General features: G+C 34.0%; 1 protein-coding gene across 1 annotated transcript; it reads left to right on the top strand.

Annotated features, from left to right (window-relative positions):
* Positions 1-5659: 5659 nt before the first annotated feature.
* On the top strand, positions 5660-8644 carry LOC110112049 (1-aminocyclopropane-1-carboxylate synthase 7-like). Its single transcript, XM_020844125.1, has 4 exons — positions 5660-5827; positions 5934-6062; positions 7526-7686; positions 7786-8644. Exons 1-4 carry the CDS (start codon positions 5660-5662, stop codon positions 8642-8644), a joined length of 1317 nt encoding a protein of 438 aa, XP_020699784.1.
* The last annotated feature ends 10253 nt before the right edge of the window (positions 8645-18897 follow it).

Here is an 18897-nt window from a genome sequence, read left to right as displayed (position 1 = left end):
CCTTTTTGTTCACAATCTATTTGCGCACACATCAGTCAGTTATAAAGCTTTATATAGTTGTGAAACCTTTGAAAAGCATTTTTACCCGAAACTTTTATGAGAAAAGTGTTGATATGGAAAGATTTCCAAATCTAAATTAGCATTGATTCAGAAGGCTTTCATGACTCATTATTGTAATTGATTAGGGAATAGATTATTTCCCTAATTAAGTTGATTTTATTGGATTTTTTTTTTGAAATGGGATATCCACCCACTGCCACCCTCGAAAGGGCGCTTGGCGGTGTGACTAATCCTCAACTGACCTAAAAGAGGCACCCACTCCAGAAATTGATGCATTAATTTATGGGATATAATTATTGAATTAATTAGGGATTTGATTAGGATTAGATTAGAAAGTTTTTTCCTAATTTATTTTGGCTCAAATCTATTAATAAAGCCCTGGGGGCTACTTTTGAATGTAAAAGATGAGAGGAAGAGAGAACTCATTGTAATTACCTATTGTTTTCCATTATAGTGAAATCATCATTCCCTCCCCGTGGATGTAGGCATCTTCGCCGAACCACGTAAATCGCCATGTTTATTGTGTTTGTGTTTATGTGAGTTTTGTTTCCACTACGATTATTTGCACAACAAAAAGAAGACGCGATGACTTTAATTTCTAGATTTGTTGAATTGTATTAAAGTTATTAATTGTGAGGATTTGATTTAGCCGAAGCATTGAATTTATTAAGATAAACTTCAAGAAATCCTATAGATATCTGGGCTGATTTGTTCCAGATTAGTTTAATGACTGAGGATTTATTGCTTCTATGGGGGCATACCGGCATAGACAATATAGTAGTATTTCTGTTGGCCTATACTTTTCATTTAAACTAATTAATAAAATATCTAAAGTATATACTAAGATTTCATTTGGGACGGCTTTCTTACTGCTTTTTGAAGTAATTTTTTAGTTTAAAAAATTTTTGTACTAAAAAATTGTTTTTGAAAGCAATAAGAAAGTTGTCCTAAATGAAGCATAAATGTTCTTGTGTTTAGATGTAAATGTGGCAAGCATTCCAAGAAGAATTATGCAATTTGCCTTCTTACAAGGTTTTGTATTATTTATTACACTTCTACTTGTGGGAGTAGCTTTTTAAGCTTAACAGTCTTGATAATCTACCAGATTCAATTAGAGTTGTTGAATTTGGTAAGTGCAGCTAGATTCCCTTTTCTGTGTATTTTTGGCACATTTATCTCTTTCTTTTGTTCACAAAACAGTGAGTTTGCTTACAAATATAGCCATCATATATTGGGTTTAATTTGAGTTCAATTTGCAATTGTCTAATGAAAGCCCCCTTAAACTATTGATGAGCAAATTTGCGGTGATATGTGTTTGTATTTGTGTTTGCTATTGTTGGGGATGATAATTGTCTCTTATCATGTTGAGCTGCTAATTATTTGATCTGATTGAATGATTTTCTTTTCTTGGATACTAAAAATATCAATACAGAGCTTCTAATTATCATATAGACCAAATTTGTGTTAAGATGCATAAAATTGCTTTTCTGTAAGCTTAAAAAAATATTACTTTGCAGCCCTCCACTCTAGGAGAAATTATTCTGTGCAGACACCGGACCGTTTGGAGGTAAATCAAAATACGTCACGTCACCTGGTATAAAGTCGCGTTACACAACAAATGGATGACGAGACATGTTTTGTTTCTTCTCTGGACGGCGTCCGTATCTGCACAGAATGATTTCACCCACTCTAGGGGTGTGAGTCAAGCCGACTCATGAGTCAAATTGAGTTTGGCTCGATAAATGGTTTATGAGCTGAGCTTGATGAGTTAATGAGTTAAGTTTGAGTTAATTTCTACTCTACTTGTTAGCTGGCTAGCATGCTTGTTTTAAATTTATGAATATAAAATATTTTTAAAATTCAAGAGTTCAACTGTTCAAGTATAAAGCTATTAAACATATTTAATTTTTTTATTTTTTTATATAAAGTGATTTTTTATTATTTATCTTCTAATTATTTATTAGTTTATAATTTTATCATAATAATTGTATAAACTATAATAATTCTTTCTTCTTGATTATAAACAAGCTGGCCCATGAGCCAGCTTGAATTCATAGAATTAAGCGCGAGCTTTTACTCGAATTCATTTAATGAATCAAATTTAAGCTAAGGATGATCCGAAATTTGGCTCGACTTATGCACACTCCTGCTCCACTTATACAACTAATATTTTTCCTTATAATAGTTCAACCAAAAGTTTTAAAAATATTTCTGTTGTTCAAAAAAATTAAAAATAAAATATTGCAAAACAAATTCTTAATGGCATTGCTATAGTGTGAGCAAACTTGCTACTTGATCATCATATCTAGCACGAATTCTCAAGCTTGAATATATTGATTTGATTGGATGTCTATTAACTAAGCTATGGGCCTATCTTTCGGCCATGTTTTATTCTTAACAATGATGATATGGCCAACTTTTGTAAAATAAATATGCTTCGAAAGTCCACTTGCTTACAATTAATTGCCCTAATGATTGTTTAGGACCTTAATTATGTTTTACTCATTAATTATATCACAATACATTAAAAAAAGTGCTAAAGTAACTCATAAACTTAGGGGCGTTGATTGTGATTGAAATAAATTTGTAAAGTAATTCTCTTTGAAAAAATTTTCCATTAATTAATTTTATATTATTTTCTTATTATTAATTTATTATAGACAAAATTATCTCTAAAAGCAAATTATCATCTCCTTTGATTACTTGGAAAAGCTTCTTGTGAGAAAACAATAAGGCAAAGCAATATTAAGCTCTTTTAATTAAGAATTCCATCTTTTATTCGCTAATCTTTAAGATCTATTTGGAACAGCTACAGCTTTTTATAAAGTTAATTGTGAAATTGTTATGGTGAAAACAACCAACAACTTAATGACTCTGGTTTTAAAAAACAACTTTGTATCATAGAAATTTTCAAAAAAATAGCGAGAAAGCAGTAGAAAATAATAGTTAAATAAAATTATATTTATTTAAAATTTTAAGCAAGAAAAAAGCTATTCGAAATAAACTTTTGTTCTAGACTCCTTATAAAAATCACTTAGTGAAAAAGTACGTAGATTATATCAAATGATTATAATGAGTATAAAAATTTTTATTTTATTTTAAGATAGTTGTAATACATAAATACTCCATTGATTACTTTAAACTCATTTATTATTATTATTATTATTTTCTATACCTAATGAGGATGAGGAATGAGCCAATGGAGATATCCCACTGTGGCTAAAACACATTCAAAATGCTTACGATGTGCTCTGCTAGGATTTCTGGATGGCACTGCTTCCTTTGTCGCTGCTTCTCTCTCCGCCCTTCGCAGGGAAGTTTCTTACCATAATTTTTTGTGGTATTCGTTGATTTTTGTTTCGATGGACGGCAAGTGTCTTAGGGATCCCAATTTTTTGGCGGGAAATCCCTCTTCTCGGTCTTTTTGATAGGCTTTCTCAGGTTCTTCTTCTTCTTCGAGCTCTAATTTTCCCGACCAAAAAATCTCCTCTTTTCGTGGGATGCCATCGTTATGGATTTCGGATGAGGAAGTTCTGGCTCTGGCTTCTCCTTTCGAGTTTGCTCTTGTTGTTAAATTTCTGTCACATAGGCCTTCGCTTGAGGCTATTTGCAAATTTTTCTTTAATCTCAATCTCAACGGAGAATTTTTGATCACTGTCCTGAACCCTAAGCACGTTCTTGTTAAGTTTGAGAATGATTTGGACTATTGTCGTGTTTTCTTCCATCGCTCATACTTTGTGAACAATTGTTTCATGAAACTTTTTAAATGGTATCCTACCTTTGATGTTGAAATTGAATCACCCATTATCCCTATTTTGGTATCTTTTCCAAATTTGAGGCCGCGTCTCTTTGCCCCTAAAATTCTCCATGGACTTGGTTCCATGTTCGGTAGACCCCTGAAAAAAATATCAGGCGACCTCTTCTAATAGGCGGCCATTGGTCGTGCGTGTTTTGGTGGAATTTGATGTAACCAAAGTTTTTCCTAACAAGGTGTGGGTTGGATATGAGGGCTTGGGTTATATCCAAACGGTTGTTATGGAGCCTTTTCCATTCTATTGTTCTCACTGTAAGTCTTTGGGTCATTCGAAGCTTGAATGCCCACTTCTTCATCCCCCTTTGCCTCCTTTTCTGAAGGAGGTTGTTTCCCCTGTTGCTGAGCAGTCTGTAAAGGGTGATTTTTTGGCTCCAGCTATTTAGAATTGTGATTTACCTATTTCTTTGCCTCCTTTGGGTCCTGCTGTTTCAAATAATGGTATCGTTGATTTAGCTGATGTTGTTTGTGTTCCTAGTGAGCTTTAGCCTATTCGGGGTGAGTTAGCTTCTTCGGATCCTCTGAGTCAGTCTTTATCTCTGGTGGGTATTGGGGTTCAGGGTGTTGATCCGATTGGTGTACCTGTGCATTCTAATGCTGAGGTTTCTTCTGGTCCTCTTCTTTCATCTACTATCTTGGTCGATTCGAATGTTGTTTTGGTTTCTCCTATCCAGGCTGTTAATGTCAGTGTTGTGGGTGGTTCTAACCCAGCTCTCTCCCCTACTGCCCGAAGTATTATGGACTTGGTGGTTTCTGCTAATGTGGTTGGTGTTGCTTCTCCGAATGTGCCCCATGTCATTGTGTATGGGAATGAAATTAATTGTCCTGTTAATCGTAATGTTAGTCATGGTGCTGTGGAATTGTTGGGTGATTTTTCAGACTCTTTAGCTAATAGTGGTGCTGAAGTTTTGGTTGATGTTGAGAAGGCTGGTGTTGAGTGGTAATTGGTGGATGTGCTTGTTTCTGTCATTTAAAATGCTAATTTAATTACCCGTGTTACTAGAAATTTTGTTAGATGGCAATGTGATTGATTGTATGATGACATGGCATTGGATAATAGGGAAGATTCTATTGCTCGTAACTTTGAAACGGGCTCGCTCGATAATTCTGGGAGGCAACGTAAACGAAATACCAAGTAGTAATGGCTCTCCTATTTCTTATTATGAGAGTTTTTTCCGGTTGTGGTACTTTGGTTGCGATGCTGGTTTTATCGGTACGATGAGGATGCAGCTTTGTTGCTGTGCCTTGGATGGCCATAGTTGGTTGGCGACCTTGGTGGCTTGTCTTTTGGCTGCTTCTCGATTTGGATGTTTTATTTGATCTCCTTGGATGGCCCCATCCTGACAACCAGGTGTCGGTCTGAGTCAGCAATTTGCCGTTTATTTCTATGTTGTTGTTCTCCTTGTTTTTTCATAAATTGTATTCCGATCCTATGGATGTGACCCTAGTTGGAGTCTTCTGCTGTAAAAAAAAAAAATGGAGAGATCCCACTGTGATGACAAATAGGATAACAGCTGTCTTCACAGATAACACTCTCTTTTAAATTGGAAAACGTAATTAGTTACCTAAATTCAGAACCAATCATTAGCTTAATTTAATTTCAATATCATTAATTTTCCATGCAAATTAATACTCTCATGCATGACCAGCAGAGCCATTTGAGCTCTATAAATATAAGGAAGTTTAAGCATCCCTCACCCTATCAATTTCTTGTACTCCTTTCCTTATTCATTCCTTTCTAATACTTCTTGCAATTTCATTATCTCAGCTATTATTTACCATTTAGTGATGTCCAAAGACTTTGGGAGTGAAGCCCCATTGTCAAAAATTGCAGTCTCCAAAGCTCATGGAGAGGACTCCCCATACTTTGCTGGTTGGAAAGCTTATGAAGAAAATCCTTATGATGCTGTAGATAATCCTAATGGAGTTATACAGATGGGCTTGGCTGAGAATCAGGTAAGTTTAATTGATTTGTTCCTTACATGGTGGGAGTTTACAGAGCCAAAATTGAGCATTTTTTATACAATTGAAGTTGTTATATGACTTGTGTTTATGTTGATAGCTTTCTTTTGATCTACTGGAAGAGTACCTGGAGCAGCATCCTGAAGCTTCCAGCTGGGGCTCTGGCATGTCTTCTTTCAGAGAAAATGCTTTGTTTCAGGACTATCATGGCCTCCAAACTTTTAGAGAGGTTTCTCTCTCTCTCTCTTAATATATTTAGAGAGAGAATTTATTTTTAATCTAAAAATTTAAAATTTTGAGAAATAATAAATAGCTTAGTATTTTGACACCAATATTGTTTAATTTTTCGTGGTAAAATTAAATTCATATTCAACATAAATTTAATTAAATGTAACTTTGATAAATTCAACATATTTAAAATGAACTTAGTTTATGGTTGTGGAGTAAAAATACTCAATTTATTTTTTTCGGTCCTCTAATTATATAAAATTAAGGTTTTGTTTAGGACATTTTTGTTACTGTTTTTTGAAATATTATTTTGTAAAAATTTTTTATTGAAAAGCTATTTTTAGAGCATTAAGAAAGCTATTTCAAATAAAACATAAATCTGTTTTTTTTTTTTTAATTATAAAGATTTTTCAATGAATCTATCTAATATATACATCTTCATACATGCGAAAAAAATAAATAAATAAACATTCTAAATATGTCGAATGAGGCTTTGTAAAACTCTCTTAAATTCTACTTATCAAATAGCTCTCAAACGTAAACACATATAATTAGCTATAAATTAACAAAAAAAGTTGTAGCAGAATATTATCATATAAGTCCAGGGGCGGAATCGGCTTTAATTTTGAGGGGTGTCAAAAATACAACACAAAAATAATTAAATATTAAAAAAAATAATATTATATATCTATACATTATGAAAAGTTTTTTTAAAAATTTAAGCAAGAAAAATAAAGAAAAAATATGTAATTAAACTGTTATGAAAAGCTTGAAAGAAAATATTAGAACTAAATGTATAGAAATATATATATATATATATATTAGCACAAGTTAGGACAAAATAATTTTTTAGGGGGGGCAAAAATAAATTTTTAGGAGGAGAAATTTTTTTTTACCCTACTATTAAAAGCTCCCCCTACCCCCCTAAGGAACCAATGGTTCCGTCCTTGTCCGTGCGTGCGTGAAAGAAGGCAAGAGCAGGAGTTATATTTTTTAATTAAATTTATTAAATTGTTTCTTAAGAATTAAATTATAAACACTTTAAAAAGTAAAACCGGAAACATGAAATAAATTCCTAATAGGAAATTCAGTTTTTAAATTAAGTTTCTTGAGAAATCGGAATTTCTTAATCCAAGAAACCGTATTTTCTTTTTTCTGGTTTCTTTTCAAATCAAAAAAATTAGAGAATAAATAAATTAAGAATTTATAGAAACTGGATTTTCATATAAAAAAATTAAGAATTAATCGAAACTGGAGAAGTAAAATCCGGTTTTGGGTTAAAATAAAAACCGGAGAATAAATTTTCAATTTTATTAACCCTGGATAATTAAGTTTTTTTTTTAATATGTTACTTAAGTTAATTTAAACTTAAAAGTGGCTCTTTTTATAAAATTCTCTATTAATATTCGTCTCTAATTAAGCAACCTTATTCATGCAATCATACTTTTTCGCTTCTCTTTTCAGGCAATGGCCAGCTTTATGGAGAAAATAAGAGGCGGCCGTTCAAAATTCGATCCCAACAGGATCGTCCTCACCGCCGGAGCCACCGCCGCCAACGAGCTCCTTACCTTCATCTTAGCCGATCCCGGCGACGCCTTACTCGTGCCCACTCCCTATTACCCAGGGCAAGCAAATCTATCAATTACTTAATAAAAAATCTCTCTTTTTATTTTTTTCTTAACAATGCAAACCTAATCTAATTTCTTCTATCCATATAAATATAGGTTCTTGAGAGACCTGCAATGGAGAACTGGAGTTACCATCTTCCCTGTCCATTGCCACAGCTCCAATGGCTTCCAACTCACTCTCGCCTCCCTCGAATCAGCCTACGCCGACGCGAAAGCTTCCAACTTTAATGTAAAGGGTCTTCTAATAACCAATCCCTGCAATCCTCTCGGCACCGCGGCCTCTCTCTCTCTCCTCCAAGATATAATTCTCTTCATCTCTGACAAAAACATCCATTTGATCTCCGACGAGATATACTTTGGCTGTGCCTTCTCTTCAACAAACTTATTCAGCATTTCAGATCTCATCACCGATGCCGTCTCTGACCAAATTCATATTGTTTATAGCTTATCAAAAGACTTAGGCCTTCCTGGTTTCAGAGTTGGAGCTCTATATTCTTACAATGACAGAGTTGTTAAAACAGCAAGAAGAATGTCAAGTTTCAGTCTTGTTTCTTCTCAGACTCAAAAGTTGCTAGCTTTTATGTTATCAGATGAGGAATTTACAGTGAATTATATAAAGAAGAATAGAGAGAGATTGAGAGAGCGATATGAATTAGTTGTTGAAGGATTGAAGGAAGCCGGGATTGAGTGTTTGAAAGGGGAAGCTGGATTGTTCTGCTGGGTGAATATGGAAGAGTTGATGGACGATAAGACGCAGGAAGGAGAGCTGAGGCTTTGGAAGGTGATAGTTGATGAATTGAAGCTTAACATATCTCCTGGATCTTCTTGTTGCTGTTCTGAACCAGGTTGGTTCAGAATTTGCTTTGCTAATATGAGCAGAGAAACGCTGGAGGTGGCGTTGAGGAGATTGAAGGATTTTGCTCACAAGAAGACGAAGAATATTTACTTGTGTTGATTAATTATACTTAATTGTAGTTAATTTGTGGAATTAATCTGATGAAAATTGAATTGCAATCAAATAGCCGAACACTTTGAGATAACATTATAAATAGGAGCATGATATTTAATTTAAATTAGTAATAGTATTATGTGTTTAAAAAATTTAAAAAGAATCAAATTAGTCAAATGATTTGGCTAGTTCTTGGCGCATTCACCCAAATTAGTCAAATTAAATTTTAAAATTACTGTAAAAATGCGTCAAATAGAATGCGTATTACATTGAATATTGTACCAACATGTTTGACTTATTCTAAATAAGTCAAACAGTTTGGTGCATTTAATGGAATGCGTCATTCTGTTTGATTAGTTTGCTTCTTTTTAAATTTTTTTAATGCTGATTCTATTTTTAATTTTATTAAACATCATGCTTCTTCTTAAATAAAATCCACACTTTGACTTTGTTTATGACAACAATGTCATATATGAGAACAAACAATAATGAATCATAATAAACTTTTAATTACTCAAAATAATTTGGATGAAAAGAAATGCAAGAATATTTGGGCAAATTAAGCCTTAGTTTGAGGAGAGATTCTTTTGTGTGGGGTCCGGAGGTCAATCCGGAGGAGTCACGACATTCAATGCACTATGTATTTGGTGACATGACGTTCGAGATTGGCCTATTGACGCATCCGGACACCACATATAATAATTTTTTCTTATTTGAGATGATTTTTTTTAATTATTTTTTTTAAGAATGTAATAATAATTTTTATTTACCCACTTCTTTTAATAAATTTTTATTCAAGAAAATTGTTTTCTATAATAACTTAAAAAAAAGATGTTTTCTTCATAGTAGTTTTACAACTATCTTTATAAAAAATTATTTTCTCCGCAACTATTTTATAACAACTTTTATAAAAGATTGCAACCATCTCAAACCTCGTATTTTATGTCATTTGCTTGCCAAATGTTAATGGATTTTTTTTTTCTATTTTCTTTTTCTGTTTTTAAAGGATATATTTTGTTGCAAAAAATTGTTTTGGTCGGATTTATTTGTTTCTTCTTTTTACAGACAAATAAATTGGTTTCAATAAGTTAGGAATTTTTTTCTTTTTCTTTTTTGAAATAAATAGTTTGATAAGGATAGTGTTTTTTAATAAAATTTTGTCTTTGAAATATAATTAATATAACTAAGCTGCATGTTAAATTCCATAAAAGTTTCTCATCATTTAGTATTCGTATAAATTAGTCTATTTTCATTAATCAATTGCATGATAAAACTCAATATTTCCTTATTTACCAATGCCATGAAATTTGCATATTATGAAGTAGTATTTTAAGTTTTTTACTATGATTATTATTAATTTAATATTTGAATAAATAAATTTAATATACTTTACTTTTTACTAAAATTATTTGAAAAAATTGCTGGTTAGATTGTATCACTCAGGGGTGTAAGTGAGCCTAGTCAATTCAGCTGGCTTGAACTCGACTCCTTAACGAGCTCATGAGATGTCTTTATCGAGTTACTACTATATTCGAGCTCCCCAACTCGACTTTAAATTAAAAAATCTTTTAAAATTAATATCAAGATACTATGATAAAATATATGCTAGACATTTTTAATTAATTATTTCTTAAGCCAAGCTTAAGCTTTCCAAACCAGCTCGAGTAATTAAGTTGAACTTGAACCTAATAACATTCCAATGAGCCAAATTCAAGCTTAATAAATAAGCTCGAGCTCCGATTCGATAAATATTACACAAATTTAGCTTCTTCAAGCTAATAATTGACTCATTTACACCCCTAATATCACTCATCTATAAATTTTATTTAAAAAAAATGATTGTACTAATGCTTGTAAAAAATTTTGTGTTTTTCACCTAAAAAAAATCCTATTGAAAAAATAATAATAAAATACTATTAAATATAAAGATCTAAAGTGCTCTGCAGTTGCTCTTTGATAAAGATGCCAGTTCTGGCAGTCACATTTTTTGACATTTTAATCATCCAAATAATTAGCATCACAATAATTAGCATGTGAGTGTTTGAGTGCTCCTTTGATTGCTCTATCAATTACAATTAAATTAATTAAAAATTTTCCTAAAAGTATGGCATTATTGTTCCTTTTGATTTAGATAAAAAAGAAAGAAAAAAAAAAAACAGGCAGACAAATAAAATATGATTCAAAATTAAGAGTCATCCATCTATATGCTAAATGTGAAGCAAGAAAGATATAGATTTTATTTGAGAAGGTTTTTTTATTGCTTCTTAAAACTGTTTTTTGGTTTAAAAATTAAAATTTTTATATTAAAAAGCTGATTAAGAAGCAGTAAGAAAGTCGTCCCAAATGAAGTCTTAGGCTTCATTTCGAACGGCTTTCTTACTGTTTCTTACAGCAATTTTTTAGTACAAAAATCATTGAGTGAGAATAAAATAGCTAGAAAGATAGCTACTTCCTGCCATCATTAAAGTAGATTTCACTAAGATTTAGGCTTCGTTTGTTTTTTTGTGCTTTTGTAAAACACAGTTTTAAAAAATATTAGTTCAGAAAATGGAGTTTTCTAACGAAGAAGCACATTTAAAAAGCATTCTCAAAACTGCAGAAAAATGAAAAAAAGGAGTTATTGGGAACGTGATTTGACGAACCAAACAACACAAAAAAAAATTCCTCCGTTTTAGGAAACGGAGAAGCCAAAAAAACGCTCAAACAAACAAAGCCGTAGATTGTAACGTTTTTGTGATCCTTATATCTTACATATCACCTAAGAACGGTGCCCTTTTTTCTATATAAAAAAATTGATGGGCTGTATGTTTTGCTTAAAAAGAAATATAATGTATTTGAAATATTTGAACTTGTTTGAATAAATACGAAAGCAATGTATGTATGTGATTAGCGGCGGGGACTGCAGCAGAAGGCAGGGCAGGCAGGGACAAGCCGACAACTCAATCAACTTGCGTGAAAAAGAAATTCAGTCAAAGCAGGACGAGTTTATAATACATCAAAAATGAAGTAGAGAGTAAAAACAAAATCACTAAAACTAATACGAACACCTAAACTTTAAAATCTCCTATATTTGAAATATTTTGTATTCTTTTTTCCGCAAATTAATAGCACCTAAAATATCTAAAAATACATTGAATTCTAAAAAATATTCATATGAAAGCAACCCGTAATTATTTGATATCTTTCAGGAGCCCCCACTTCTCTTCCAACCCCCACAACAATATCAGTATAACAATTATTATAGGACAAAAATTGAATCCCACAATAAACATACTGAAACAGGCAAAGCAACTCTTTTTAAAGGAAACTGCTTCATTCACTTCCTTCCACTGATGTCTTCTTATTTCATAAAAAATTACTCTCATGAATCAAATATAACAAAAATAACAACTTTTGGAGAAACAATCCCAAACACAGCAAAATGATGCAGGAACAGCTGAAACTTCCAGTTCTTAAGAACAAAAATCTGAGTCCAGCGCAGATCAAAAGCATAAGGAAACACAATCCAGTGCTAGAACCCAAACCAAATAGGCACAAAGAAGAAGCCAAATAGAAGAATCTTTGCCATTCTTCACAATATCAACTTACTAAGGTAGAGAATAGGAGGCCTTTTGCCATTTCATAGCTTTCATATTAAGCTGGAAAATGATCAGTTGCTGAAGGTTTTTAGAGGATTACCATGAAACTTAGCTTTCAGTGATTTCATATATATTGGCATTAAACTCAAAAAATAGAGCCTGGGTGAGATCCAACCATTTTGTATTCCTACATTGTTGTATTTTTTTTTTTACTATTCAATGTGGGATTAAACACAATATTCTGATGAGTTTTACCAATCTCCCCTACATGTGAGAGAAATTCATATATTCCATATTTCTTTATTATGCATAGTCTTTTGAATGTCAATGACTATGTTGCACTAATACACCTATTCATGAAGGTGTGCTGTATAGGATCGTGTTGGACAACGATACGCATTCTATACGGCACCGATTTGTGTTGGATATGGAAAAGTCATATCCAATTAAAATATATTTAATTTCAAAAGGACAGGTATCGGATATGCATGTCCGTCGAAAAAAAAAAAAACTCGAAAGAAAAACATACGTGTTGTATTTATTTCCACAGTGCAAGCGAGGCTCTCTCATTTCCGAACACGTGAGACGAAGCATTAGGGCTCCTTAATTCTACGACCGGCGAGTGTGCATCCATAGCTACAAGTGATATTTTTCTTTGTCATTTCATCGAAGGAGCGGAAGAGGAGAGTCGGCCGATGCTGAGCAGGGAATGCAAGTAGGCAACCGAGGGCTTCTTTTCTACCGTCGATCACGCAAGACTAGTTGAAACTCATGTGCTAGTAATTTATGTTTATGTTTAAATTTGGTTGTTGTACTAGATATTTAATGTTTATTTTTATTTTGATATTATAAGCTACAAGGCTAGAAATGATGTGACTTTCATTTTGTTCTGTGATCATTTCAAATATTATGCTTTGATTGTTTTCTTAATTTTTATGTATGATTTATAAATTATAATGGCGTGTTCGCGCCGTACACGTATCCTGTATTTTGAAGAATTGACATGTCCCGTATTCGTATCGTGTTGTCAACATAGGTAGCAAGAGCCCGCTCAGCTTGGGGTACCTTCATGGAGTTATGTGTTCTTGAATCTTACTCCAAGACACATAAGAGCCACAAATCATATAAACCATCTAATTCCAGTTAAGTACTAAAGTCTGCCGCCATACTAAAAAGTCTGAAGAGAATACATATTTGAATCTTATAACACAATACATTGTATCATGATTATAAAACTTGTTTAAGGCCAAAGCTTATCTTATGTTGCCATCCACATCCATTGGAATTGGGCCCCATACACTCTTCATCAATTTATTTCTGCAGATGGCTATGTAATAAGTTGTATAGAAGAAGTTGAATTCTCAGCCACTGCTCCAAAACATTTGGTTGAAATCTGATTTGTTAAGGCCCCAAACCATTGCATGAAAATTTTTATTGGGGAACCCCAATGCGATTGTGCAAATAAGGATGATGAGCTCAATCATATGGGATTATTCTAGATGTGACCGCAATTCTATTTAGGCTTCGTTTGGGGTGGCTTTTGTTTTGCTTCTAAAAACATCTTTTTAGTTTAAAAATTAAAATTTTTATACTAGAAAGATAAACTTTTATTTTCATATTTCAATTCCACAACTAAGAATTTATTTGGGGTGGCTGAAGCTATTCATAAAGATATTTATAAAATAGTTCTAAAAAATTTGTATAGCTATTATAGATTTTTTTTTTCTTTTTTAAAAAAGTCAAGGCAATAGCTTTTATGAAGTGATCATACTTAGGCTTTGTTTGGCATAGCTTTTTTAATGCTTTTTAAAGCAATTTTTTTGTACAAAAATTTCTTGAAATCAACGAAAAAATTATGGCAAAAAATTGTTGCTAACAATCCCTTAGTCACTTACACATCTAATTGTAAAAAACAAAATGTTTCTCTCCACAAAACTTTTTAAAATATTATCTCAAATAGATCATATAGTCTGAAACAGTTGCAATCATCCCAAATATAATGCATTAAACACATGTCAAAGTGAACAAGCAAAAGCTGATTACAAATATGGTTCATGACAAATCAGATTGGGATTACAGTAAGGCTTCGTTTGGGGCAGCTTTTTCAATATTTTCTAAAGTAGCTTTCTAGTACAAAATTTTTTAGTTTAAAATATTTTTATACTAAAAAACTACTTCAAAAAATAATGAAAAAATCATCCTAAATGAAATCTAAGTCATCAGAAATGAATCAAATTGAATGAAACACATACACTGCAGCAAAAATAAACCACGTAGTACATTTTAGTTCATAATTGCATGAAGTCGCATTATGACAAGACATAGTCAATTAGATATACAGAAAGATATTTATTCTGCATAAATCATTAACATTATCCTCATCTTTGGCTGATTATAAGACCCAATAATTTGCCACATAGCCCGACATTCCAACCAGCTTAGATAACGTGAAGATCATAGATTCTTACAAAGAAATCTTCTGGGAAAGCTGCAGTACAGTCACAGCTTTTTTTGCGTCTTCAACTCCTTATCTGCGACGTCTTATCCCAAGAGACTTATATTGCCCAAAAAGTATACAGAAGAAGCCTTTTCTGTAGCAGAAGGAAGGAGAGAATGATTCCTGTTTGCTATATTCTTGCATTATCTATAGCAGCCCAATTAGACTCCAATCAAATGAGTTATCTAGCAGCAAAACTGGAGAAGAAAACTGGCCGGGCGGTTTGTGTGCTTGACTTTCACTCTTAGCTCCCAAAGTTATGTTTGGTTTGAAGAAATTTGAACAAATGCAAATACAATGGATTTCATATTTTCATCCTGGGTGTTTTGAACAAATGCAAATATAATGATTCCAATGAGATTAGCAGATTACTGAATTTATCTTACAAATATAAGTGTAAATGTATTTGGAATCATCTCAAAACTCGAACAATTTTAATTGAGATTAGACGAATAATTCAACTGTCTCACTTGTCATGATCAAAAGAATTTATCGGTTTCGTTTGGACAACTTTCTTGTTGCTTTTTAAATCAATTTTTTAGTATAAAAATTTCTAAAAAAACATTAAGAAAGCTGCCTCAAACGAAGCTTGAGAGTGATGTGGATGGGATTTTAGAAATATTTTTATTAAATGGGCCACATTTTCTTTTTAAATTTTAATTATTAATTATGTGTCAATGATATTGGTAAAAAAAAGATGATTGGACCGGTATAGCCGGTCCTGTCGGACCGGTTTGCCAACAAATGAGAAAATCTTCCGCCTCCTGTACGCAGCCATTTGCACCGATGACGCCCAAGCGGAGCAATTTAGGAAGAATTTTTGAGGGATTTGGAAGGGAAATTTGAATGTATGGCCTATTTAGAGATTTCCTTTTGATTTGTGTGCATTAAATACTTTGTTTTCCTAGGGTTAGAGCATCTTGAATTTGGCTAAAATTTGAGATCTCCTACATTTAGGTTTTCTTTTCGGCTCTAGCAGCATCTAGAGATTTGAGAGAGATCGATCCTCCTCTCGAATAGAGGATCCATTGTATCTTACTATTTTTCGTTTCCCTTTTATCAAATAATACAAATTATCTACTGTTTTTGTGGTTTTGTGTGGATTTTTGTGGAGAATTCTCGCTGTTTTCAGAAGATTGACAGGAAATATTTGAGATCTACAAGTGTTTTCTATCAGATTCATAAAATATTTATGAAAATCATTTGATTAAATAACCCAATTAGTAACTAATAGTCCTGTTTCTGCTTCATTAAGAGTAAATTTTTTAACTGACGATTCTCAGATGCTGAAATATATAACCAAAATGTAGATATTGCAATTGAATTCCTTCAGACTCTTAAGCCCGTTGAGCGCATGCCTTCTGTATCACATTAGTTGCAATGATGATTTGCAATTAGTATAATAATTTGAGTTACAGGTTGAAGAACTAAATGCTTATGATAGGCATCCAAATTAATATTTTGTAATGTGGGTTACATATTTTTTACAAATTATGGTACTAGATGTCTCCCCATTATCAAATTGAGGATGCAAAAAATTCAATTATTGAAGACTTACTTTGTTGAATTCAAATTTATTTGTCGGCGAAATTTGATCGTACTAACAAGTTTTAATATGTTAGAGCAAGAGAATAATACATAAATCAGTTTTATCTTAATAGAATAACAGTAGACTGTATATATATACTATTAAGGCATCTTTGAGTATGGAGTTTGAACATCATGGAAAGATATTTTAAGCAATCTTTGAATTCACGAACATCAAATAATATGAATGAGAATAACAATAAGGTTGAAGAGCAAAATGAAAAGTGAATTTAAAATGCCTCCCAAATAGTCATAAAAATTCAAAATTTAAAATATTTAAAATTAAAATAAATCATCAAACAGTTAAAGCAAAATATCCCTCCACCCTGCACAATAGTTTACTGGGATGGACAAATTCAAAATCACTTCAACTCACAAAGAGCTGGTGTTTGGTTGAGAATACCACTATGATTCATTTTTAATCCGCTCTTTCCAATAAGGACGTGGCATGTGTCATTTAACCAGTGGTTTTGCCATCAAATGGTACCTCACTTATAGTTTCGCTGTTAAATGGCACCACAGGTAAACATGTATGATAGGGACCCTCTGATTGGGTGGTTTTATCGCAAAATGGCATCATTACTAATATATCATCAAAAAATTATCTTGATCGGGCATGAATCTCAAAGCAAAAATCAAGTTCGAAACTTCCGAAATTAAATTGGGACCATCCGAACTCCGATTTCAGCAAACTTATAGTTGAACTGAGCGTCTCGAGAATACGAACCCAACGACAACAAATCTAAACCAATCCGAGCCCAAACGGGTCCAAAGCAAGGGTTAGAAGCGTTGTTGGAAGGTTCGAACCACAACTTGGATTTCCAAACGGTTTCCAAACATATTGTGCTTATAGTCGAATCGAGACGAGTTGAATCCAATGAGTCCCAGATCACCAAAATCCAACATCACTAAGACATTCAAATGTACATCAAATGGTCCATGATCAAGGGATTCAACATCGACCGCCCATCCAATCTCTCCCCATTTACCCTTGATCTCTCACCTATTTACGGGTCATGTCACTCCATAAATCTATAAATAGACCCCTCATTTCTCTTGAAAAGGGGCTCCAAGCAAGAGAGCAAGAGAGAGATCGAAGATCGCTTTTTCCTCCTCGCTCCTCCTTGACCACCATCGGACATCCGCCAGACCACCGCCTGACATCGTTGCTCCGCCGAACCACCACTTAAGGTCCTCACCTTCGTCGGACCACCACTTGAGGCCCTCACCTCCACCGGACCACCACCTAACGTCGTTGCTCCGCTGGACCACCACTTGAAGTCCTCACCTCTGATGGGCCACTGCTTGACATCGTTGCTCCGTTGGACCATCACTTGAGGCCCTCACCTCCGTCGGACTACCACTTGAGGCCCTCACCTACGTCGGACCACCGCCTGACGTCGTTACTCCGTCTGACCACCACTTGAAGCCCTCACCTCCACCGGACCATCGCCTGACGTCGTTGCTCCGTCGGACCACCACTTGAAGCTCTGTGTTCCACCAAGCCACCACCTAACCCTGGGACTTCTGTCGGACCACCACTTGAGGCTCTATGCTCCACCAGGCCACCACCTAAGGCCCGAACTTCTGTTGGACCACTAACTGAGGTCCAGATTTCTGTCGGACCACCAACTGAGGCCCAAAATTTTTACCGGACTACAACCTGAGACTCAAACTTCGGCCAGGCCACCACTTGACATCGAGAGTTCTCCCGAAGTATTGCCCATCTAATACACTCTTCCGAACCCCTATCTTCTGTCGACTATTGTCCTTCCAACCTCCATCACCAGACAATAGTCTTTCTGACCCGGATCTCTTTGCTACTATGGTCTTTCGAACCCATATGTCTCCTACCGATTATGGTCCTTCCGACCACCATCACCAGACAACGATCTTTTTGACCCTGATCTCCTGCCAACTATGATCTTTCAGACTCCTGTCTCACGTTAACTATGGCCCTTCCAACCAAATAAACATGTCTATGTTGATTATTGTAACTCTCACCATGTACTGCACTCTATATGATGTACATTTGTACCATCAAGCCAAGGGCTTCTCCCAAGGTGTGAGACCTCGTTCCCTTACTGTTCCTCTCTGATTTGGATTTTCCTCTCAGGATCGTCCAGGACGATTTTAGATCGTCCAGGCCGATCGGCACTGTAGAAAATATCGGCCTGAATATAGTTCTGGGAACCGTCCAGGATGATATTTTTGGTCTGATCGTCCCGGGACGATTTGGCGATCGGCCGGGCCGATCAGACAAATGATTTAAAGAAATCAAGTCGTTTTGAGGAGAGAGAAAATCATTTTAAATAAAAATATCTGATTTGAGGAGAGAGAAAGAGAAGGGAAAAGAGGAGAAACCTGGTTTTGGAGGCCGCGGAGCGCTTTTCGTCCGACGCTGCTGTTGGAAAAAGTGTAGATCTCGTGGTAAGGACTCCGAACCCTATTTCTGTTTTCAAAGATATTGAGTTTTGATCGAGTTGTGATCTGTTTTGTGTTTTCGTAGTCGACTTTTCGACGTGATTTCTTATTGACACAACTTTCACCGCACAACTTTTAGTATGTTATAGATATGACTATTGTACACGATTTGA

Source organism: Dendrobium catenatum, unplaced genomic scaffold (assembly GCF_001605985.2).
Source record: "Dendrobium catenatum unplaced genomic scaffold, ASM160598v2 fragScaff_scaffold_362, whole genome shotgun sequence".
NCBI lineage: Eukaryota > Viridiplantae > Streptophyta > Magnoliopsida > Asparagales > Orchidaceae > Dendrobium > Dendrobium catenatum.
Note: the sequence above shows the minus strand (reverse complement) of the source record. Positions and strands in the feature narration are given on the sequence as shown.